At 46.3% G+C, this 25,900-nt stretch overlaps 1 protein-coding gene across 1 annotated transcript in view; it reads left to right on the top strand.

Moving 5' to 3' along the window:
• Window positions 1-25,900, top strand: part of ADAMTSL1 (ADAMTS like 1) — a 796,153-nt gene that overhangs the window by 476,016 nt on the left and 294,237 nt on the right. Inside the window, exons 11-13 of the mRNA XM_086961466.1 lie at window positions 1,351-1,555; window positions 7,116-7,263; window positions 22,744-22,828. Of these exons, the coding sequence (XP_086817592.1) occupies window positions 1,351-1,555; window positions 7,116-7,263; window positions 22,744-22,828 (438 nt within the window). The remainder of the gene's footprint in view (window positions 1-1,350; window positions 1,556-7,115; window positions 7,264-22,743; window positions 22,829-25,900) is intronic.

Raw genomic sequence — 25,900 nt, 5'->3', positions numbered from 1 at the left:
CTTGTTGCTTTGCTTTGCTGAGCAACGAAAAATTAAACCAGGCTACATGCACCACATAGATATGAACCTTTCCGAGTGAAATTGTGGGGAAAGGTGGTAGTTTTTCTTATGACCAAATGTAGCATCCGACCCGGTTCGTCAAACATCCATAACAAATTCTGTTGCACATTTTTAATTGTATATACTTGAAGAAATCAGAAACCTAGCTTTCTGATTTAAGAGCTCGCTGTGTAGTTCTCTGTGTAGCTGCAAGCTACAGTAGACAAAGACAGCAATACTCTCGCACACAAACACAAGGTATAACACTGGTAGTCATGTAATGGTAAACATAAAACATATGTGGCCAAAAAGTAGACAGATGCAGTTTTTCGGATATATTCTTAACGTGGGTTGTTTAATTGGGTCCACAACAAGCCGACACGTGTTTCGTCGTGTGGGAATGAATCACGACTCTTCAGGGCTTGTGGCACAACCTACATGCATGTAGTTCCGGAAGATAAAGATTCGCTTTAGGTAGGAATCAATGGTTCTTAATGGTATTCATACGTATATCAGTTTTTCAGAGTCAAATAATCCATAAAACCTATGAGTTTAGTCGTCTGTCGATTTCGAGCACACAGGGTAAGCGGGTGCTCTATTAATTGACGCTTAATACGTGTGGGTATTAAGTTGGTACCGGGAGGGGATCCACCTTCCGTAAGCATACAGCAGGTATCAATTGAAGTCTTGGCGTTTCTTCAGATACGTGGCATCCCTCCTCCTGTAATTCCCGGTCGCCGTTTTCCGAACAACGCAGTGTCAGGACTTTATGTCTTCTAAGCTTTCACAGACCAGACGCCCTTCTCCCTTGTAGCTGTTTGACTTGTTGCTTTGCTTTGCTGAGCAACGAAACATTAAACCAGGCTACATGCAACACATAGATATGAACCTTTTCGAGTGAAATTGTGGGGAAAGGTGGTAGTTTTTCTTATGACCAAATCCAGCATCCGGCCCGGTTCGTCAAACATCCATAAAGTATTCTGTTGCACATTTTTAATTGTATATACTTGAAGAAATCAGAAATCTAGCTTTCTGATTTAAGAGCTCGCTGTGTAGTTCTCTGTGTAGCTGCAAGCTACAGTAGGTTGGAATTTTAGCAGAGCTGCCTTTCATCTCCCGAATGTTAATAAATCAATGCCACTTAATTTCGATAATTGTATGTCATGTTATTTACAGCTATAAAAAATGGAAACCTGTGTTAGCAGGCTTCATGTGAAATACGTTTTTATAAGCATACTGCCACTATAATGCCACTGTCAAAAGTCTTCTTAATGGGTGATTAAAAGGTGGGTCATGTTTTTTCTTCCCCAGATGGGAAAGCACTCCTTGGACAGCTTGCTCCTCTTCCTGCGGCGGTGGCATTCAGAGTCGCACTATTTCCTGTGTGGAGGAGGACATCCAGGGTCAAGCCAGCACGGTGGAAGAGTGGAAGTGCATGTACACCGCAAAGATGCCCGTTGTGCAGCCTTGCAATATCTTTGACTGCCCCAAGTGGCTGGCCCAGGAATGGTCCCCAGTAAGTAATGTTATGTTATAATATCTTAGGCATGCTGTATTCAGGTAGCGTCTTGAATCTCTGCCCACTCTCCGCCCATTCTTTTCATTGGCTTGTGTCATTGTCCACTGTAAACTGTGGCTGTTCATTGGTCAATAGGCTAAGTAGTCCCTCGGTAGTACCGACTTGTCTCATTTTGTAACCTCCTGTGGCGACAACCCCTATTACGTGTGTTGTAACTCGGTAGGCTTTAATTGCATCCTCCAAGCACTATTTTCCCAAATAGTTTTGTCCTGCCTGTTGTTGCAGGCAGGACACGCTCCCTTCTAACACTTAAAAAAAAAAATTATAGCACGGGTGCCGAACGCATTTGCAATGCAATAGGTCTTGCATTTGCAAGAGTTTAAGCTATTGGCATTGTAAATGACAACGCCTTTTATTTATCTATCTTAAAAACAGCACATAAATAAAAAGCATTATCATTTACATTGCCAATAGCTCAAACTCTTGTAAATGTGAGACCTATTGCATTGGAAATGTTTGTTAAATAAAGCAATGTTTTTTTTCAAATGCATCCTGTTTTCCTTAAAGGGAAACAGGACACGTTTAAAAGAAAAAAAAAAGTTTTCTTTTCATTATTAGGTCGAGCATTTGAGACCTCTTGTATGCAGTTTTATATATATTTATATGTGTATGTACTTTATGGGCCTGGAGATCATCCCTAGGACTTTCCTTCTTCCGCTTAAGGACTTTTTTTCTGTTCAACTGCCTCTATTTAATTGTCTTGATAGAAAACGACCAGTAGAGGTCAATAAAGTACAGAATTGCTTTCTGCTTATTCAACTGCCTCTATTTAACTGTCTTGATAGAAAACGACCAGTAGAGGTCAGTAAAATACTAGAATTGCTTTCTGCTGAGGGACTTTATTTTTTACATTTTTCTGTTCAACTGCCTCTATTTAACTTTTTTGATAGAAAACGACGAGAAGAGGTCAGTGAAATACCAGAATCAGTTTAGCATTCTCTAGATTCCAGTCCATAGAAATTGTCTTCCACGAGCACCCGTAGACAATAATATTTTTTTAGATATTGTAATTTCAGTGATATGACCACAGAATGCCCTGATTTTATATTAAAAAACAGAGCTTTGAAATATTGCAATATTTTTCTCCATGTGTTCCCATACCTGGCGTGTCCCGCAGTTTGGTGATTACTTACCCTCCATGTTAAAGAATAGTTGATGTTTCAGCACCCAGGCTAATGTGCTGCATAGCTATATATGTATAAGGTCCCAAAGGCGAGATCGATTGTATTGCAAATGCTTGTTTTTTAAGGGCAGGCAGTGGCCCATAGGACCACTGCCTGCTCTTAAAGTATTTTCCCTGCCAAACACAAAGGGGAAAGGGGTCCCCTTGAGACCCTTCCCCATTTGTGACTGGCATACAACCAATTTGAAATTAGTGATAATTGCAATTGTTTTGCAACCGTATTTGTGGTCGCAAAACAATCGTACATCACCCTGCGACTCGCCATTAGGAAGGGACGCCCTTGGCACTCCTCTTCCTAATAGCGACTCACAAACCCTATTTTGCGAGTCAGTAATTGGTTACGGACTCGCAAAATCGGTTTGTAGATTGTACAACTCTTTTCAGCGGTCGCAAACGCCCGGATCTTCTGTTTGCGACCGCTAAAAACAGTCAGACATCTGGCCCATTTTCCTTTTTCTGCTTAAGTACTGCTGGGTTATGTTGCTGAGTGGTGTATCTCTGCCTAAGTATTCTTAGCTCGCTGTTCTACAGTTTGTGTCTCCGTGTCTGGGAGTCTTTGTCCTAGTCTCCCTCTCCCAGTGTGTTTGTGAGTCCTGGTGTCACCCTTTCCCAGGAATCTAGTTCATTTCTTTCTATCCCATTATACTTGGGTCTCTATTGTAGAAACAGGCAGGGCTCAAGAATATGTTTAGCTCAACTTGCCTGGGCTTTTGCTTGTTCAAAAATCTGTTGGGATGTTTATACCAATGTGACAAAAACGAGACATTGCAAACTGTCTTGCTCGATTACATGATTCACAGCATATTGTTCACATTGGTGACAGCATGTTAGGGGAGATGGACGGAGGCCCAGAAGTCCCATTACAGTTATTCATGATCCGCACATAAGAAACATTTGCGTGTCATGAACCTAAATTTAGCACTTGAAATCTGGCATGGATCCGGCACTCCTGGGCCTGCCCGCTGGCGCCCTCTACTTATTATTATTATTATTAAATCGGTTTTGTATAGCGCCTGGTTACCCTAGAGCATCCCAGCGCTTTGCCACCAGCAAGAGTCAGAAATAGCAGAACCAGAGAAGATTAACAGAAGAGGAGAGTTTTAAGTTGTTTCCGAAAGCGCAGAAGACATGGTTCCGCGCGTAAACCTAGGGGGAGGGCATTCCAGAGGGTGGCAACGTTGACTGAAAATCTCCTTCCTCCTGATCGGGCCTTTTTTACCCTAGGGACAACAGTCAGGTGTTGCTGGTCTGAACGTAAGGTTCTGGTCGCTTTATACGGGATCACCATCTTCTGAAGGACGGGGGGGCCTTTGCCTTGCAAGATTTTGTGTGTAAGGCATAGGGATTTAAATTTCACTCTTTCCCGTATTGGCAGCCAGTGTAGTGCCATCAGTGCTGGTTTAGCAGAGCGAGACATGGGGATGTTGTAGAGCATTCGTGCTGCCGCATTTTGAACTTGTTGGAGTCTGTTCAGAGTGCTCTCAGGAGCCCCAAGGTAGATCGCATTGCTGAAGTCCAACCTGGACATAATCAGACCCTGGATCAGGAACTTTCTAGATAGAAAAGGGATGAGTGGTAATACCTTACGTACTGATCTGAGAAGACCAAAACAAACACCCGCTAGTTTGGAGGCCTGGGTTCTAAGGGAGAGATCTCGTTCCATCCAAATGTCCAGGCTCTTGATCTCGTCCTTGGGTTCAGGAAGAGACCCTAGACAACTGGGCCAGGCCAAGCAGGAAAGGGAGGGATTTTTAGGTCCCATCACCATAATCTCCGTCTTGGACCCATTCCGTTTGAGTGCTGAGTCCCCCATCCAGGAATGGACCTGTGAGAGGCAGGCATGGAGTATCTGGGAGTTTTCCGAGGATTGGGAGAGGGCGAACACCAGTTGGGTGTCGTCGGCATAGCTCACGATCTTGATGTTGAATGGAGCCACCACATCCTCCAAGGGGGCCATGTACACGTTAAATAGTGTAGGACTCAAAGAGGAGCCTTGAGGCACGCCGCAATGGAGGTGAGTGGATGCCGATTGTGCGCCCCCTTCCCATACCTGGAAAGATCTTTCGCTAAGGAATGACCTAAGCCAGTTTAGCGCTGTCCCTCTCACTCTGGCGTCCGATAGTCTCTGGAGTAACACTTGGTGGTTTACAGTGTCGAACGCTGCACTCAGGTCCAGGAGGATCACTGCCACTGATCCCCCCGAGTCTAAAATGCAGCGTGCCTCCTCCATGACTGCCAACAAGGCGGTGTCAGTGCCTTGGCCCGGGCGAAAGCCTGTTTGAGAGCTTTTTAGCACACCATTGGACTCCACAAAATTGGATAACCGAGAGTTAACCAATTTTTCTGAGATTTTACTCAGCCCTGGGAGGAGCGAGATAGGCCTGTAATTGGCCATATGTAGAGGGTCCAGAGAAGGTTTTTTCAGAAGGGCTTTCACTATTGCGCTCTTCCAGTTAGGTGGAACAATGCCAGTGCCTAACGAGGCATTGATGACTTCAGTAATGGGCTCTACTGGTCTGATTCCACTCACTGTGGCCACGCTCAAGCCTCTGTATATGCACCTTCTGACCAATGGGGAGTGGGCGACGTAGAAGAAATCGTGCAAGTGAGCAGTGGGTGTTGGAAGGTGTAGCACCGGCATTGCGTGTACTTAGTAATAGTAGATGCTTTAGAAATGCAGTTTATTCACTCGTAGTGCTGGGGATGTATTGTCCTTATGCACAGTGCTTTACATGTGACGGAATCACAAGTTGGAGAAGTGTGGCTCAGGGGTAGAAGTGGCAGACCCGGAAGCTGAGATCGGCCCTGGACCAGGGTTCAATTCCCCGCCTCGGCGGGTCTTGGGCTAAAAAATTCCACGGACTCAATAATTCTCGCTCCGGTGCCTTCTCGACTCATGGGTTCACACTCTGCAACTCTGGGCAATAGCTTGCTTATTCTCCACAACGGCCCCTCGCGGCGGGATGCCTGGCTTTCACCTTGTGGATACCCTGCCGGGGTTATCTCACAGGGGAATACCAGGACGGGTTCCCTAAGCAAGCGCTTAGATACCGACCTCGCTCAGTGATTTGCGCTATATAAATACATGTACATTTACATTTACATTTACAAGCCAAAAAGGTCTTAAGCTACTTTGGAAACTCTAACACAGGAGACGGACAAGAACTAGGGCATAAACAGCCAAAGGAGAATATGGGGCTGACCCGCAATGATCTCCTGGCCACACTCCCTCTCCCCTTTTTGGCCTTGGAGTCTCAGAGACCCCTCTGAGAGAGTCCACTGCGTAAAGAGAGCCTCTCGCAACAGAGATAGGGAAGTGATACCACTTCCCCTGGGATCACAGCTTACTGGACTTTGGACGTTGCTTTGACTCGTCTACTGGTTTGTGTCCCCGTCGCCCTTCCCCTCCTCTTTCCATGCTGTCTCTCACCCTCTCCTCCTCTTTCCCGCCTCCATTATCTGTCTACTTCCCTTGCTCCTACCCCCCTCCCCTGAATATCTCCCTTTGCCTGCTTTTCCCCTTACGTATTTGTGCTTTTTGTTTATCTCGACCTTACAAGTAACTATGTTGCCATGCTCTAATAACTGTGTAACCTTTGTTACAATGTAACCTGTAACTATGATCTGATCATGTAAAGTGCTCTGATACCTTCGGGTCTAGCCAGCGCTATATAAAACCTTTAAAATAAATAAATAAATACTGTCCGGTAGGGAGTACCAGCACTTTTTTATTTTGAGACGGAGATTACCGGCACTTCGCGAGACAGACGTAATACATTTAATTCGAGGGTACCTGCACTTCTCAGAAACAAGCTGGTATTCTGGTACGGAGTACATGCACTTCTATTTTCCCATTTCAGTTATTGTTTATGTATAGAAAGCAGAGCGTTCTGAAAGGTTACAGAAGCGAGAGTCATAACGGACAGTAACTGGCACTAACATCACTTTTGGTGTTTATCAAAAGTAGCATATTGTTCATCATAAACTATGTGACTGGATAGAACTCGGATCATTGGGGTTGCTTACTGTTCTTTAATTTTGGCATTTGTTTTGCCTGTGAATGTAACACCTTTACAGGGTGGTTCGTGTTTCTACAGAACTTCAAACAGTGCTTTAGAGTCTCCTCATAAACGAGGTAATTCAGTGAACAATACCATGAACAACAAAACAAAGCTTCCTGTGTGAGCACCTGCACGTAGGAGCTGTAGGGGGTTTCCTGGAGTTCCCATGAGTTAGCTGAGCTGTCTCCTGCATGTTGTTTTGTACATGGCTTTCCCAGGCACATGGTAGACTGGCCCTTTCTCTTTCTTCTAGTGTACTGTGACGTGTGGACATGGCCTGAGGTACCGCGTGGTGCTCTGCATGGATCACAGAGGCATGCACACTGGGGGATGCAGCCCGAAAACTAAGCCACACATCAAGGAAGAATGTCTCGTGCACACGCCCTGCTACAGGGCCAAAGGTAAGAAGGCAGACTACACCTGTTCTTTCTTCAGAGTCATACTTAGCATTCTTTTACGTACGCTGTGTGAATGGGAGGGATTAAAATGATTCCTACGTGTGATGGTTGACGTTCTTTTTCTTTCTCTCCATGCTCTATTACGACCTTTAAAAGAGGTGTAGAGAGGATCTTGTGCAGTGTGAGCTCCACCCTGGAGAGAGTGGGTGGAAGTTTGACATGCTTTAGCTGAGCCCCACAAAAGCCACATACACAGGTTTAAAGCAATAATTGGTGTTAGAACTGTCATCCTTAGGGTGGTCTTCCCCCAACTTTTTGCCTTTAGCCTCCCACTCTTTGCTGTATCTTTTTGTTGGCCTTAGGACTCTGAGCACTTTACCACTGCTAACCAGCTCTAAAGTTCATGTGCTTCTCATCTAACCATGGTAATATTGGTTTAAACATAATTTCATATTTAGTTTACCTGTAAGTCCCTTGTAAAGTGGTAGCACTTGCTCCCAGGACCTTTACACTAAATGCTACTAGTTGGCCTGCAGCACTAGTTGTGCCACCCACACAAGTAGCCTTTCAAACCTGTCTCTTAACCCCTTGCATGCTCGTGACGGAACCATTCCGTCACGAGCCACGGTGCTGCTGTGCTGATGATGGAATGATTCCGTCACGGCCCGGCCGGCACACCTGCGCGGCGCTGATTTCGCGCCTGGGCTGAGCGTTCCATTGAGCGGGCGGGGCCGTGGTGGAACCATTCCATCACAAGCCCAGCGCCACCGCGGCTCGTGACGGAGTGGTTCCGTCACGAGCATGGTGGCGCCGCGCGGCCCCCCTCCCCTCTAGCGCCGCAGCAGAATTTCCGCCGCGGCCAAGGGGTTAAACTTGGCATTTAAAACCTTGCCAAGCCTTAAAACTCCCCTTTTATTACACATATGTCACCCCTAAGACAGGCCCTAAGTGACCATAAGAACAGGGTATTGTGTAACTAAAAGGCAGGGCATGTACTGTTAAGTTTTACATGTCCTGGCAGTGACAAACAGCTACATTTATTTTTCACAGCTTTGAGGCCTACTCCTTCCGTAGGCTAGAATTGGGGATTCCTTAAAATACATTTTAAGCTGTAATTCCTTATTAGAAAGGAATAGCTACTTCATGTTAGAAATGCCACTATTAGAAAGTGTATATTTCTCTGCTTTTAACTTTGTTCTGTGTGCCTGCAGCCTGGCTCCAAGGGTGACAGATACACTTTATCCATACTCTCTATACAACCACAACACAAAAAGGGTACATCTGCATTCATCTGCATACTGATAGTCTTTCTGGGCAGGGGAGGAAGAGGTGGTTCACATTTACATTTGAATAGGTTGTGTCCTGCCCCCACAGAAAGAGCTGACTTACCCCCTACTGTTAGTCTGGAGCCAGGGTGGGCTGAAAGGGATCCTTGTGCACTTCAGAAGGCTCTTTTTAAGTCTACCCCTACACCAAAGACACTCTGGAGAATAAGTATTAATGCTCTGGCTCTATCACATGATATACTACTGGATTGGGAAGAAACTCTGCTAGAGTAAAGGCTGCTGTGCTGAAGGTTTGCCACTCTGCTGAGCCTGACTGTTCTGAGGAACTGCTTCCCAGCTTTGTTGAGCTGCCCTGCTGCCTGCTGACCTCTGCCTTGCTGGAGGATCAAGGAATAAGCCCCAGAGTGACTCCAAGGGCTTGCTGGCTTGCCCCCTGTTCTCCCCGAGGTCTCAGGGACATCTAAGACCTCTGTTATATCTAAGGTTTCTACCTTACATCTTCCCTGTTTCTCTGCCTCTGCTGTTCAGCCAGTGAGTGTAGGATGTTAGAGTGAATGTGATGCCATTGGAATGTTTGGTATGCTGTGAGTGGACTGTCAGTTGGATCCTGGGCTGAGCAGCAGAGAGGATGCTCCTGGTGGGGCTTTGATTACATATCCAACCATCTAAGAAGAATAAACTTATCATCTGTAACCTAACCAAGTCTTCTGGAACTCTACACTACGACACAACATAAATTGGCGACGAGGATGGGATTAAAACTACGCGTGAGGACCTTCTTCAAGCTTCTTAAAGGTACTTTTGTTCAAGATTTTACTTAAAACAAACCTACTTAAGGATTGTATGCCCTCCCGCCCCACCAGTGTCCATATTTCACCGGACAGCGCATGGACAAGGCGTAACTTTCCTGTTACGTGCTTCTTCCTGCCAAATTCCTGCTGCCTGTTTCAAACAGGGGATATGGTTCCTGCTACCTGCTGATTTCTGCTGTCTGCTTCAAACAGGGCATATGCTTCCTGCTACCTGCTGCTTTCTGACTGATCTCTACTACCTGATTCCACTGCCTGCTTCTGTCAGGGCCTCTGTTACCTGCTGCCATGTTTCTTGCTGCATTGACACCTTGCTGCCTTTAGAGGTGTGAACTCAGCATCTACAAAATGTTGACACTACATCTAAGAACCCACTGACTGAGCTATGAATTGAACTGAAGTATAGTAAGCCCTTTGCCTCATCTTCCAAGTACAACATTGAACTGTACAGTTACCTTAAGTTTATTTACCATGAATATGCTGAGCGTTTTCAACATCCACAGAGACTGGCAAACTGCTGATCTATATGTAATCAAAAAGAACTAGCCTATTGTAAATATTTACAGGACTCAGAACTGTATGATTAGGGGTAAACCATTAGGTTTTTTCATGAAGCCCTCACCCACCAACCTGGTTGGTGGCATGCTTCATCATCGGGCCCACTCAGTGACACCGAATGTGTCCCGGGTGTGCTTCGACGCCTGATTACAGCGGAGCAGGTATATAACTGAGTGTACAGCTTAGTGACGTGAGCTGTGAAGATTAAAAATGCTATAGAGTGGTCCCAGTGCCCAAGGGTGAATTATATTTTAATAACTGGGCCTCTGTTAGCGATTAAAAACAAGGCTAGTGGATGTAATGGGAGACAAAGTTAAGACCTCCTACATCCAGGTGTGGTCTACATGTTTCAGCCAGAGCCTTTAAGTTAAGCTGGGTTTCCTCAGGACCGTAACAAAGTGGAAGTGCAAATTTAAAAATTAAGTGAGTGTGTAATTTAGACTATGTGAAGCACTCACTAAGGTGCTGTAAGTGTGCGAGGGGGATACCCTCACCAAGCATACCTGGACATACAACATTTATGACGTAACAGAACATACAGAAAAAGAGTCTTTAGCATGGTTGTTTTGAATTCACAATGTTAAAAAAAAATGGCCGATTTTAAGTGCAGCGTGAGCGGCTATAAAATGTGGCAAAGGTGTAACAGTACTGGTGGTACTGTCAGCGTGATAGTTATCTGGATATATGTAAAGATGTGGTGAGCTAGAGAGCGGGAGCATCACACACAATCTGTGTTTCAAAACATATAGAGAAAAGTATTCTTGCGCTGGCGTTTTTCCGCGAATGCCCCCAGGAGTGATCTGGCAGAGGTATGACCCTAGGGAAGAGACAGGCCAGAGGTAGTGAGCGACCTGCAAGGGAAAAGGAGCTTACCCGGGAAAATAGCGTGGTTCCAAGACACTCACGGTTTTGGCGGTCAAGACCTGCGTGGGACCTATGGTGCCGTCATCGACCTCCGGAGTAGTGATGGAGGTCTGCCGCGGTGTTTAAATGTGCCCGATTTCATTGCGATCACCTGTGGTAGAAGGAACACTGAAGACAGACTGCCTATTGCTGAGTCATGTTACTAACGCGCCTGCGCGTCTGAGACTGCAAGTATTTCAAGTGTGCGCAAGCGCAGTGAATACTAGATTCAGTTATCGGACAGCGCCTGCGGCGGTGGCGGTGGGCGTTGTCCACGTGAGTGTCCCTGAAACAAGCGGGTAAATAGAATAAGATTCTTTCCATGTGTGGGTATGTAGGAAAGGGTAATTCAGAAGAGGAGAGATGAAACATAATAAAAATACATAAAAAATGCGTTGGCTACAGCATTTAGAGGCACTATAGGGTACACCAGGAGATTAAGGGACAGGAGTAAATTCGCACCACCGGTGGAGCGATAACATGGGTCTGAGGAGGTGGAGGTGGAACACCTTAACATCTCAGCGAATTCCATGGTATGGAATCATTGAGTCCATCACGTTGGAGTGAGAGACGGTAGATCCATCTTTGCTCCTTGGTCAGAAGGATTTTCTCATTGTCAGGTCCAGTTGTGTTAAACTGTTCGATGACAGTCCAGGTTAAGTCATTCGGGGTATGTTGGTACTGTTTCTCTGCCTCTGCTGTTCAGCCAGTGAGTGTAGGATGTTAGTGTGAATGTGATGTCATTGGAATGTTTGGTATGCTGTGAGTGGACTGTCAGTTGGATCCTGGGCTGAGCAGCAGAGAGGATGCTCCTGGTGGGGTTATATTACATATCAACCATCTAACCATCTAAGAAGAATAAACTTATCATTTGTAACCTAACCAAGTCTTCTGGAACTCTTTACGACGACATAACCCCGCCATCTGCTTCTTGATTTACCACTGCAGAGGCTATTCGGCCTGAACCAACATTCTGCTTTGGGAAAACCAAGACCTGCATTTTTGGACCTGCAGCGCTGCCTGAATCCCGTGGGTTTAGCGTGCTATCATTTTCTCTGCAAGGCCTCGTAGTTTTCATTCTACTTCAGAGGCCATTCTGCACACCAAGCTGAAGTGTTCCACAAAGCCCCACTTTACACATGAGTGGCGGTGGAGTGCTGATAACAAAACCAGCCCCGGCAACCGAGCACTGAAACCCCTTCCCTACCCGTTGCCAGGGCAACGAGGCTGCTGAAGACCTCGACAATGTTATCACCACTCTTGCTGCACTCAGCCGAGCAACTCACCGAGGCACCATCACCAGTACGGGAGCACTGTATTGGAGGTCAGCACTGTCGGATACTTCTCCCGCTGCCTCACAAAGGTATTTGTTGTGTGTGGCCAGACCGGATGGTCCTTGTTCCTGTGCTGTGCTCCTCGCAGCTGAGTGCACATACTTTTCTTCTGTCTACAACCGGACCCAAGCGGTCCCTATGTTACTTTGCTGCGATCCTCGCAGCTACTATTTTGATTCCTTAACTCACTACAAGCCAGTTGCTCTACGCTTGGGAGTGTGAGTGAACTCTCAGCGGGACCATAAATATTCTTATAGAAGCGCATTATCTCTTCTAGGGATGCAGCACTATGCATATGTTGAAAACGCTCAGAAATTTTAAGAAACTGCTATTACCTTGATTCATTTAAAAGGGATATCTCTTGAGCTACTGATTGGATTTTTGTCGTTTTGGTCTTATTTAATTCAGATAAACATCACCTATTTTTCTAAACCTTTTTCTAAACCTGTGTGTAATCTTTTTGTGGTGTATTCATTGTGTTAGTGTATGGGTGTTGCACAAGTAATTTACACATTGCCTCTTCTGATAAGCCTGCCTCCTTTGTGTCAAGCTACCTGGGCGGGGGAGGGGCACAGGTTATCCTAGGTGTGTATCTAGCTTACACTGACTAGAATGGTGAGTACTATCTGGCTTAGGTGTATACCCTAGCCAACCAAAATCCCAATTTCTAACAATTGGCAAAGTCAATAGGTCTTGCCTACGCGAGGTGTTGGCTTTGTCAAGGTTTTTAGCCACTTTGTAAAGCAGCATGACTGAAAGTTTGAAAGAAAAAAGTGCAATGAATTGGCCGGCACTGGACATTGGAGCGAGGTTGGGTAATTGAGGTGTAGCCTGGACAATGGAGGCATGGAGGGCAGATGTGGGGCAACACGTACATGGAGGAAGGGTAGGTGGAGCTAGGGCAGGTGGGAGAGGAAACAGGGACAACAGAGAGAGGACAAGTGGGAGGGGCAACATGGACAACAGAGGGAAGGCGGGCAGTACTTTTTTGTTAAGACGGTGAGGGAGCAACACAGACAACAGAGGATGTCAAGTGGCTGGTGCAACACAGACATTGGGGTTGGAGTGGAAGGGGAAAATCAGGTGCGAGGGGCAACACAGATAATGGAGGGAAGTCTGGCATGGGAGGCAACATAGACAACAGAGGGAGGGTGGGTGGTGTGACCAACACGGGAAAAGGAAAAGGGTAGGTAGGAGAGGCAATATGGACAATGGGAGAGAGATGGTGGGAGGAGCAACATGGACAATAGAGGAATGGCAGACAGCTCTTTCTTTGTTATGTTGAGAGGCAACACGGACAACGGGAGAGGGCAGGTGTCTGGTGCACAACAGACAATAGAGGGAGTATGGCAGGGGCAACATGGACAATGGAGGGAGAACGGGTGGGGTGACATGCACAACAGAGGGGGGTGGGAGGATTACAGTGCTTAATTTGTGAAAGAATGCCTGCTGGCTCTGCTCAGAAGTCCACAGCTGGTTCAATTAAATGTTGGCGCACCCACTACCAAGGGTGGGTACTTATGATTCCACCTCATGAATCTTTCATTTACCCCCTGTCCCTTTACCTCGCTCTTGCAGGCTCACGCTTTCTCTCTTTATAAAAAAATTTCTGTCTTTCTTTTCCTCCGTCTTCATGCTTTGTTTGTTTTTTCCCCTCTTGCTCTCGGTAAATATCTGATGTAGAAAAATAAGTGCCAGTTCCCACAAATGAGTGTCGATGGCCCACACTGGAAACCACTGACTCAACTAAGCAGTAGAGGGGCAACACGGATAGCGGAGGGGGAGTAAGTTGGAAGGGCAAGTAAGATAATAGAAGTAGAACAGATAGGGGGGCAATACAAATAACAGAGCTAGGGCGGGTGTTGGAGCAACATGGACAATACAGAGATTGAAGGTAGGGGGCAACAGGACAGATAACAGAAGGTCAATGGAGGTGACGTGAAGTGGAGAGAAGTACACAAGGGCGGCAGCTCAAAAAAGATGCACTCTGATAGAGTGCTAAAACAAAAAGAAAAAAGTAGCGTTTACAAAAATGTGCAGTGGAAGGGCACAATTAATGTGCCCATGCTCCAAGGAAGGGACAACCCCACAAAGTGGAAGAAAACCTCCAGCCGCTGACCAATAAGAAGCAAGCAAAGGAGAGTGACAATGAAGCCAACCAACGGTAATAAGTGGGTAGGCTGAAAGCCCGCTGTTAGAAAATAATATGCCATGCAAGAGACAGGGCATGCTCCTTCTTAGGCGAGCCCTAAGCAGGCAGGCCAAATTCACCTTGGTGTGCTCTTAGCTCACCAAACAAACTGAGTTCAAGTCTTAATACCATAGAAGCGCGGGAGTGTCAACAGACACAATTGCAATATTGTCAAGACATAAAGAAATGGAGGGACAAACATGAGCATTTACAAAAATGCACCTGAACGTCTGAGGTAAAACCTGGGGAATAAAAAGATAAAAAACAATCAAACAAATTAACCATTTTAATAACAGTCACTTGGAATGTAGTTCTTATAATAACTATTAGTTTAGTATTGCACGTCGGGCATTTTTAAGTGCTGGAAATAACAGTGGCCACTACAAGCCAATTTCATTGCATGTAATTTATCTATGTCTGAAGGCTGGGAAGCTGAGTTGGCCTTAACGCGATTTGAACTAAAAACCTGTACGTCATTGCACAATGTTTAACTCACTGAGCCACCTTCTGGCGATATCAAAGTCATTAGAGGCATCTTAATGTCTACAAGGAATCAGACATTTGTAAAAAGCTCAAAGTGCCTCTATGGAGCCAGGGTGACTCAGCTTTGCTGACTGTTAGTGGACAAATCAACAGGAGGCTGGTGGTTTGAACTTACGTTGAAAATTACTGTAGGTCTGTTAGAGATTTCTTGAGGAAAAATTATCCAAGCATGAGTTGGTTTCAGGCAATAAGGCTTCCACTGCCTCGGACTTTGTATCTGGAAGGCCTTGATATTTTGGTACAGAAGTCCTTCTGCCTTCCTATTCAAGGACCTTCCAGAAAGGCGTGTGCCCCGTCAACCATTTGGACACCCTGACCAGAAGTAGCAATGGCCACACTGGTGCAAATTCTACTCCCATCTCTGGGAGAGTATTAGTTACCTGTACATTAAAAGTGCCAGTATCATGACTGGCGTAAATTAAAAATTATACAAAAACCACACAGCTTCAACAAGTAAGATCCAGTTGTATGTGATGGACCTACTGTTTTACACATCTTATTTGATAAAAACACAAGGAAATAATTTTCAAAACTAGCACAGCCTTCTGTTACTTGTGCACACTCACCTGTGGTTAAGCATTGGCCTCAATAACATTTTTATTTGCTGCCCTCTATAGCCACCAGGCGTGATGTCCACACATGGTAAGGACGCCTTCAGGCTAAAGAGTTTTTAAAGATGTCCTCATAGAGAATTGTAAGCCTAGAACATGAATAACAAATATAAAAATACCCGCTTCATTTAATACAACTCTGGCAGCAGGATTGTTTATGTTTAAGATTTATAGGGCGCCTAGCTGCCCCTGACAGGGGTGTTCCAGCACTACGAATCCATCCTCAAGGGCTGTAGGGGTAAGAATTAGAACAACCTGGGGGCATATTATCAAGGGGGTTTATCTCCGCTTTTTTGGCTTTAAAAGCCAAGAAAGCGGAGATAAAATTATCTCCCTATTACCTAGCTGTCGCAAACACCAGTTAGCGACAGCTAGTAGGAGATAGCGACCATCTTGGGCCCTGCTTTGCATGTCAGTGATATTTATCACTAATGACATGCAAAGTGGGCGTGCCAAGATGTTAGCGACTGGAAACAGTCGCTAACATCACTATCTCCTATTACCAACTTTTGGAGATATTCGCGCTAAGCGCGATTATCTCCGAAAGCTAACACCTGCCCTGAGCAGTTCTTAGCCATGTTATCCAATGGGAGGTGGATAACATGGCTAAGAGCAATTGCTTGATAATGCATGAATATCGCTGACTTTTCAGCGATATTCATGCATTTCGGCCGATTTTTATCGCTTAGGAGATAAACCTTGATAATATCAAGGCTCCTAAGCGATAAAAATCGTCGCTACACGGCGATAAAATTATTGCCACTAAGCCAACCTAGCGATAATTATCGCTAGTTGTTGGTAATATGCCCCCAGGTTTTTAGTTGGTCTTTGAAAGTAGCCTTTGACCTGCTTAGCCGATGTGCAAAGGGAGGCTGTTCTGGGGTTTAGGGGCAATATATCTGAAGGTTACGTGATTAGTTCACATATAATTAGGGCTCCCGGTGTCATGGTATTTATATTTTTGTCATTTCCGTCTGTATTTATCCATATTTAGTTTTTGATCATTTTACCTGTATTTATCCATATTTATTTTAGGTTTTGTGAAAAAATGAAGCTGAAATGTGTATATTTCTGCATTTATTTAACCAGTTAAGTGCACTCGTGCCTGAACGCCTGACAGGTTTCAATGATATATACACACTCAGATGGTAAAATATCCACTTGTAAGAAAATATGACAGTTTAAGTATCAAGGTTGTGCAAATCTACTGCTGTCTAAGGCTCTTTACTAATATCCCTATATTTTTGTAATCCCCTTGCCTGTCAATCCGCACAGCTATTGTCCATTTTTATTTACCTTTAAATGCAGACAGGAAAATAAATGGTTTTCTGTCTGTATTTATCTGCAAAAATCAGTAAAAATGGAAAACAGGGACCCTTAATTGTAATTAATAGTTACTATTTGTAAAGCGCAAACACATCACCCCTTAGGGATTTCAAGGCACAGGGGTACATCGGGGGGATTAAGTGCTCATAGTTTTGGAAGTGGGCAAAAAGCCAGGTAAATCCTATAATTACACAATTGGATCTCACTGTTTAGGAAAGGTACAGTCCTTTCCGTATCTTGGGATTTTATTTGATGGGCGATTACATTTTAAATATTTATTAGAAGAGAAATGCCGAACTATGACCAGATGTACAGGACCAATAATGAACTTTGCACAAAGGCTAGGACTTTGGTCCTCAGAGCAAATTCTGAGACTATATAGTTGTATGTGTTGTGCTAAAGTGCTGTATGGCAGTAAGGTGTTGGGATTCATTGAGGCTAGCCAATTACAAACTGAGGAGAATAAGTATCTCAGACGTTTGTTAAAAGTCCCCCAGAGCACGCCAGCCCACATGGTACATGAAGAATAGGGTGCCCGTTATATCACGGATAGGTGGGCTAACAATTCCCTAGTTTGTTGGGTAAAGATCTGGGCAAATGAGGAGGCGGCCCTAAGCAGGCAGGTTATAGAAGATTGTCTCTCCCTGGACCATGGACTCAAAATTCCCTGGCTAAAATATGTGAAGGAGTGCCTCGAGAAAATGAGATGTGCAGATTTATTTGCTAACCTTTCGAAAATAAGCATGCAGGATAAGGCCTTGGTCAAGGACCGGTTCTTTAAGTGTGCTTCGACGCTCCGGGGAGATAGAGAGCTGGCCAAACCGTTGGTGAGAGAATATTTAATAGCCAGGTCCACCAAGGGCATTGAACCACACCTTTCTTGTATAAGCAGTGCCCGCGATAGATTTTTAATGACCCCGTTTAGGCTAAATCTATGTTTTTAGCAGAGCCGGCGGGGTTTACATCGCCCTCAGAGTTGAAGAAGCCCTGTGGCTGCGACCACAGGTCTCAACAGGACAAGCTTCACTTTGTTTTACTTTGCCCATTTTATTTACAATCCAGAAGTCTTTTTCTGAAGGGTATTTTAATAAAGGCCAGATTCAAACAAGCAAGGGTGGCACTTCTATTTTTAAAATAGGCCCCAGATGCATTTACACTTTTTGCATTATTAACTTTTTAAGGGCTGCATTTAGACTAAGGACCACAAGGGGTAGCGTGAACTAACCGCCTGATTCATGAAGCTAAATTGCGCCCGCAATCGCTGCGAAAATGCAATTGCGGGCGCAATATCCGTAATCGGGATTCAACAAGAAAATAGCGACTTCGCAAACCCATAATTGCGAATTCGCAATTAAATTCGCAGAATCCCGGTAGGAGAGCATTAGCGAATCGGAAAATGCGACAATCCACGGATTCTGCGAAATAAATTGCGAATTCGCAATACTATCGCAATCGACATTCATGAAAAATCGCAAATAGCGAAAATCCCAAAAATCGCAGTTTGCGCGGCGCAAATTAAGGCCAACTCAAAGCAGGTGGTAACCATAAAAGCCATCAAAAATTTCCTTTTAAAAAACCGTTGGCCAATCAGTAAGAGGTACAGACCTGACCAATCACACATAAGGACAATCAGCAGCAGCATTAGGAGTTCCACAATGCCAGGAATGTACATGGTGGTCAGGCGTCGAAGTCTACAGCGAGCAGCACGGAGGAGACGCAGGATCCAGGACAGGATTTTCCGCCAGCGGGTCACCTTGCTGGGCCAAACCAGAGAGCAGATATATGCAAAATACAGGCTGAATGGGGAAATGATAATGCAGCTAATACAGGACCTTGACCCTCTGATGCAGCACCCAACAAGGCGTACCAATGCGGTGCCTACACATGTGCAGGTATTGTGTAGCCTGCACCTCCTGGCCTCCGGGAGCTTCCAGGGGATAGTAGCGGCTGCTGGGGGGATATCCCAGCCCACCATGTCACGCTGCCTCCAGACTTTTGTTGACGCCATGCTCACCCAGCTACACCGTCACATCACATTTCCCACCAGCCAACAGGATTTGGACTTGACCAAGCTACAATTCTACAATGTAGCCCATTTTCCACATGTACTCGGATGCATAGACTGTACCCACATCGCCATCTGCCCACCAGCTGCCACGGAGTATATGTTCCGCAATCGCAAGTCCTACCACTCCCTCAACATACAGATGGTCTGCAATGCTAAGACATACATCACTGACATTGTGGCCCAGTACCCAGGGAGTAGCCATGACTCCTTCATATTCCGGCACAGCGGCCTCCACACACGACTGGCCAGGGGAGACTTCGGGGAAGGACACCTACTTGGTAAGTACACTTTGTCGACAATGTCACATTGCAATTAGGTAGCAGCGCAGCACAGGCAATCACCCTCTGCTCCTCTCATTCAGGTGACAGTGGCTACGCTCTCCGTGAATACCTCCTCACCCCATACCTCAACCCTGCTACACCCCAGCAACGGCGCTACAATATTGCACACATACGGACAAGGAATTGCATAGAGAGGACATTTTGCCTGCTCAAGAGCAGGTTCCGCATACTGCACAAGACAGGTGGGGCCATGTATTACAGTCCTGCAGTGTGCTGCCGCATTGTGGCTGTCTGCGCAATACTACATAACATTGCAACCAAGCGCCGGATACCTGTCGACATCTCTGGCAGTGAATCTGAAGGGGACAACCGGCCACCTGCACATGCGCGCCATGCACGCGGGGAGAACCCAGCTGAAGGCCACAGACGTCGCAACCACATCACAGAGAACAGTTTCTAGTGCACCCTCTTCCCTCACCCCACAAATCACTAATGCATGCAACATGTAATAATGACACAACGCTAATGTGTGCTGCAAAAATAAATATAATTGTTTCAATCACAAAAATGGTACCAGTTCAACTATCTTCTACTAACAGTATTACTGCATACTGCTGTGTCAAAGGACAGGGCAGGCTTATAGTCAGCCTGTGCCTGTAATTGTCATTAGTAGTCAATTGCGCCTCCTGCGCGTTCCACCCAAGCGCCTCTGAGGCTCATCCTCTTCCGGGGCACCTGTACCTGCCGTGGGCCTGGTGCTGCGCCTAAGTGGCGGGACTTGTGAGGCAGAGTGGCTGCTGATGGATGCTGGATGCCCCCTCACTGACATCATCACCCCCAACAGTGGCAGGTAGAGCAGGAGGGTGTAGTGCTGTAACCGCCGTGGTCAGGTGCTCCAGGACCCTGGTCATATCCTCACAGCACTGGATGAGTTGGTGCTGCTGTGCTAGGGACCGCCGCGACAACTGTGAAGTTGCATTGGCTGCAACATAATTGGACCTGCTGTAGGCGGCCAGCCGGCTCATGAGCTGATGGTGGCGCCGGCGTGCTGCACTGCGCTGAGTAGTCATCGCTGCAGTGTTGGCCTCCATGGCTGCAGTCATGCGGGCCAGTCCCTCCCCCACACCTGCCATGGCTGCAGTCATGTTGTCCATGCGGTCCCCCACACCTGCCATGGCCGCCGTCATGCGGTCCATGCGGTCACCCACTCCGGCCACATTGCGCCCAATCTTGTAGAGCTGGAGCTGTATGGCACCTTGCTGCCATGCCTGGCGCTAATGGATACGCAACATGCGTCTTTCGACGCTCATACGCGCCAGCCCCTGTCCATTGCCCCTCCTGCTGATTGCTGCAGTGGTGTGCTGGCGAGACCTGCCACGCCTGCTCTGCTGGCCTGACACTGTGGCTGGCCGCTGTGTTGCCGCTGTCGCAGGCCCAGATGTTGTAGCACCAGCTGCTGGTGGTGTCACAGCAGGCGTTGCTGGTGCGGCAGGGACTGGAGGCACACTAGTCGCGGGCCTGGCTGCGGCTGTAGTTGGTGCACCAGACGCAGGGGGCACAATAGTCGCGGGCCTGGCTGTGGCTGTAGGTGGTGCGCCAGACGCAGGGGGCACACTGCTGGTGGACCTGGCTGCTGGTGTTGTTGCAGCGGCAGGGGCTGGTGCCTGTGTTTGTGGTGGCACCTCCTCCTCCTGGGCATCCTCATCAATTAGCAGCCTTTCGCTGTCGCTGCTTTCAGCGCCACCTGTGAGGGTAAGTGGACGATCATTAGTTGCATGTATCTGTCAGACGTGCAGTTGCTACATGCATGCTGGGTGACATTCCCTGACTGGCTGTGGCTTTGCGTACTTTGGAACCTGTCTGGCTGCATTGTGGTACTACTACATTGTGGCCACACTACATCTCCCACAATGCTTCAGGGCATTCCCTGATGTGCAACAATGGCATGACTATGGGACATTATGGGAGCCTATATGGTCATGGACATTCATAGGGGACAGGGTCGCAGTCGCATGCCACTTACCTTGGGTGTCTTGGGTGGGGCGGGATGAGTCCAGACGTGTGAAGCCAATGCACGCCTCCCTCTCAAGGGTGTCTTCCACCTGGTCCTCCAAGGCTGTGTTAGGAGGGACTGTAGGTCCGCCACCTCCAGTGCCCGATGCCTCTCTAAGGCGCTCCGCCACCTTCTCTTTGGCACGACCTCGGAGGTCGTACCATCTTTTTTTAAGTTCGTCTAGTGACCTATCGGCCACACCCACGAGTTGACGGTGGAGGCTATTCCCTGCCAGATCCTCCTTTTTTCCTGCTCCGGGACCCTCCTGGAGTCTTTGCCAAACAGTTTGGCGTGGTTGGCCACCACCCCTTCAATCAAATGTTCGAGCTCCTGCTCTGAAAATTTGAGCTTCCTCTTCCGCCCTGTGGTGTTGCTGGGGCCAGGAACAGGTTCCTCTGACATGGCAGCAATGTTGTTGCAGAGTACAAATTACCAGTAGAATAGCAGCAGCTCTCCCACTTGCTCACTCGAGGTCTGCCTCACTGTGGTGAATGGGGGTGGGAACTGGCTGCTTCCTGGTTGTGATGTCATCACTGTGCTCGAAATGCGACTTCCCGTTTTCCCGATCTCGCGATTTTGCGATATCGCAAATAGCGATATCGCTATTTGCGATATCGCAATCCCGACGCGGGTAGCCGGAAATAGCGATTTTTCTGCGATTATCATTAATCGCAAATGGAATTTGCGCCCGCGTGCGAATCACATTTTTTTATCGCAAATCTTCATGAATTCAGATTTGCGATTTCTCAATAGCGAATCGCAATTTTTCGCTATTTGAGAATCGCAAAACCCGTTTTTCATGAATCAGGCTGCAAGTCTGTAGATGAGTTGGATTGATGAGGGACAGGTTAGATGTGATGTGTGAGTTTTTATTTATATATTGAAATTGTATTATCTAGAAGATCTCAGAATGATTAATTGTTTTTAAAATTTGTACTGTAACCTCCCTTGATAAATTGTTACTTTTATGCTATTTATACATGCGGAATAAAGAATGTTAACTAACTAACTAACTAACTAAGTGCCCATAGTCACATGATGCCGCTGGCGATCGAAACGTGAGCCCCGCACTCTGGCCGCTGAGCCACACTTTTCCTTAATTGCATTGGCAGCGAGGCCCAGAGACCTGAGGGACATATTAAACTCTGAATATGCCTGTATTTTACTACCAAAACAGCAATTGGAGGCCAATTGTTTTTGCTTGGACTGTGGCTCACAGCACCCTTGCTACGCATCTGACAGAAGCTGCTGCTAACCTTACCTTGCCAATTGTTATTAATGGTACTGTATTTGCCATCCCTTGTCCAAAGATTCATTTAGCGAGTTGCAGGAACAGAAAGTAGGCAGGGCCCTATGACACCCAGGAGCAAATAGGAGGTTCTTCTGTAGCTACGGGTGAGACAAACGGATAATCCTTTGATACATGCATTTGGGGGGCAATGAGTCTGTTTTGTCACTTCAGCTATCCTCACATTTTGTCCATGGCATTAATAGTAACCACGGTGCATGTCTGTTCACAGAGAAGCTCCCAGTGGAAGCAAAGCTGCCATGGTACAAGCAAGCCCAGGAGCTGGAGGAAGGAGCATCTGTGTCTGAAGAACCCTCGTAAGTGCGGACTCTTTTTTAAACTCTGGAAGGATACTGTATAAGCTGCAGGTAATGTGGCTGAAAAGCATGTGGTACAACTATCCCGTTGTTTGAATAGGGAGGATGTTGATAATTCTGGGTCAGTAGTATGTGAGCCCCTAGCCCTGTCAGCTATCTGCTTTAGAAAACAATGAAGTCTGGTGAGCAGACCTGCTGGTCTTATGCCAAAAGTTATCACAAGAACTCTGAGAAACGATGGGCGGTGCCAAGTTATAACATCTTATTCCTGTAAATCTATCAGTAACGACAGAATAGGAAAAATAAAATTAAAAGAAAGCCACTTATTGTGCGCTCACCTCATCGGCGAGCGCAAGGTAAGTGATTTTATTCTTTTTTTATGTTATTTCCTCTATTCTGTACTCTGTTGACTCTCCCCACCTCCACCCCGCCTCACTGTTCTTACCTGCACTGGCCGATGTTGATTATTAAGTGCCTCTGCTGAGAACCGGAAACCACAGGCTCAAATTAAGCACTGGGGTAGAGTCAATATAGTGGCTACTTAGACAAGAGTATTTGTGAGCTAGTCCAAAACGTCCTAGGGAATTAAGCAGTGCTTAAATTATAAAAAAATATGTGCAAGAGCTCTTGGCAGGAGGTTAGAGCAGCTTCCACCACACATTGACCCAACCATGCTGCCAATGACTGTAACTAATAAACAACTGTTGTCGTGGTCATCTCTAAATTAGCCAGACAGCACCACCTTGTGACAGACTGTCACAAGCGCCGGTGTTTACAATTAAGTGTCGGTGCTGAGCACCGTAAAACACCGGCTCAAATTAATCACTGGAATAAAGTTAGTGACGATGGCCCGCTCCACATCTGGACTTCTATGAAAGAAATAGCCCTGGAAACTAACTCATCCACAGAGACCGAGTGTGGGAGTGGAGTTCCCACCCGCCAGGGCACACAGAACTGAGAAAGGGCTAAGAGCGATGGGTAGAAAAGGACCTCTCACCCCCTCCAAAAGTAGCACGTATTGGGAGGTGAGGGGGGGGGGAGATGAATCCTACTGACAGATGTGGTGAAAGAGAAGTGAGGAATGCCAAACAAGGAGAGCGATCTGGAACCCCATTCCTGTGTCCATTAGGACCACTGAGACGATGTACCAAATCAGGAAAGAGTTGAAGTTAAACCAGTTTAAAGACCACTACATCACAACACATTAACAGTCTGCATGTCAGCTACCTCTCTTGTCACTCGCTGACTTTATTCTTGTCTTTGACTCTGTACAGTGCTCTGCTGCCTTTTGGCTGGGTTCACGGTATAGGAATACCACACACATACAGATGGAGAGAGAAAGTGATAGAGAGAAAAAGTGGTCAGTTAAAGGATGGGAGAATTACATGCACATGTGATTTAGGGTACATGGCAGAAAAGGTGAGATTGAAAGTGGGGAGAGGTCTGTGCTGGGTCTCTCCCACTTGCTTTCCATCCTCTTCTCCGTGTTGTGCTGCTGCACTTTACCCCTGGTCATCTTTCAGAGTTATCCTGCATCTTGTTATGATCATGGTACCCACCCTTGACTCCGAGATGTTTGAATGATGTTGTCAGACTACGGGAGCCTGCCAGTGATGAACACCACCGCCCAAACGCGACCAGCAGGGCGAGGCCCTCCAAGCACCGCTGGCAGCGAGTGTGAACCAGAAGAAAGGGGAACCCCAGAGAGATTAAAAGCAAGGAGCTAAATCCAGTTATGGAGCAGGCACCATGTGAAAAAGATAGAAGGTCCAAGAAAAAAGGGAAGATCAGTAGCTCTGTCTTCATCCTCCACCACTTGACAAGCAAAGATTTCTATTGCTCCTGAGTAGACATCAGAGGTCGCTTCCCTTCTCATGCTATCTGCAGGGAAGCAAGAGAGTGTCCCTGTGGCAGGAGAGCTTCCTACTGGTAACTATACTCTTCCTAGGGGAGCTCAGCCTATTGTGTGCATCCCCATGGATGGGACTGGACCAGATTAAGCTACATGTGGAGCTGTCACATCTGTTTCTGGCCTTGCCACGGGTCCCAGAGCTGCACACACACTCAGAAGATATTCCGCATTTGGCATTTGTACACCTTAGTCATTCTCCGCCCAAGTGTGATTATTTTTTTTTCAGCTAAGGACTGGTGCTTTACGTTATGTCTATACATGTGTATATATATTTTTCATGTATTTATGTATCATTTATGGATGTCCAATTTTGTCCAATTCGTGAAATGTTATGAAATGTGAATGTTAAAAACTGTAGGAATTTTGATTCATCCTTTATGATGACATGAAGTAAATGCATCTAACATTTTTCTAAAAAGTAAAAAAAGAAAAGTGGAATAAATCACACGAGCTTGTGGATCATAGACATCGGTTTGTCATTTGTTTAATTGTCTAATGAATCAAAGCAACTAGATACTTTATCGTATTATAGAAGAGTAGCATACCTGATCTCATATAACAAGCTCCTCTTTTTTTTTTTATCCTTACACAGTTGCCTGTGTAATGAGTAGCGTGCAATTCGCAATATTTATGATTGCATACTTCTTCTTGTTGGTACAAGCCCTGGAGGGCTCCCACTTCACTAATTGTTAAAACTATTCTATGTGGACTGCAAAACGCTGTAACCCCTTCCCTGTGGCGCTAATTCCGCCGCAGTGCGGAGATTTAATTAGGGGGCGTAACCCCTTGCGTGATTACGACGGCCCCCGGCTATCTTACGTCACGCTGGGCGTATGCTCAGAACGGTCGGGCCGTCCGAACTCCGCCCACTAATATTTCTTCCGCACAGGTAGAGAATTTGCGCCGCGCTCGGAAATCGGCGGCTTTCGGATGGCCATTGGCCGTCCTGAGCACACGCTCAGCGTGACATAGGACGGCCAGGGGCCGTCCTGAGCACACAAGGGGTTAAGTCACTAGTCACCATTGTACAGCTATTGCGATTTTTATTATTATTATCATTATTATTTTTGTTGTTGTTTTTGTTTTTTAATAATATCTATATGTTCAGGAAGCCTTTCACTTCAGTAGCCAACAGGAAGGTTGTTGTACATCGAGAAGCC

Source organism: Lissotriton vulgaris, chromosome 3_1, assembly GCF_964263255.1.
Source record: "Lissotriton vulgaris chromosome 3_1, aLisVul1.2, whole genome shotgun sequence".
Classification (NCBI taxonomy): domain Eukaryota; kingdom Metazoa; phylum Chordata; class Amphibia; order Caudata; family Salamandridae; genus Lissotriton; species Lissotriton vulgaris.
The sequence above is the reverse complement of the archived record's forward strand: the minus strand, read 5'-3'. Positions and strand labels throughout refer to the sequence as shown.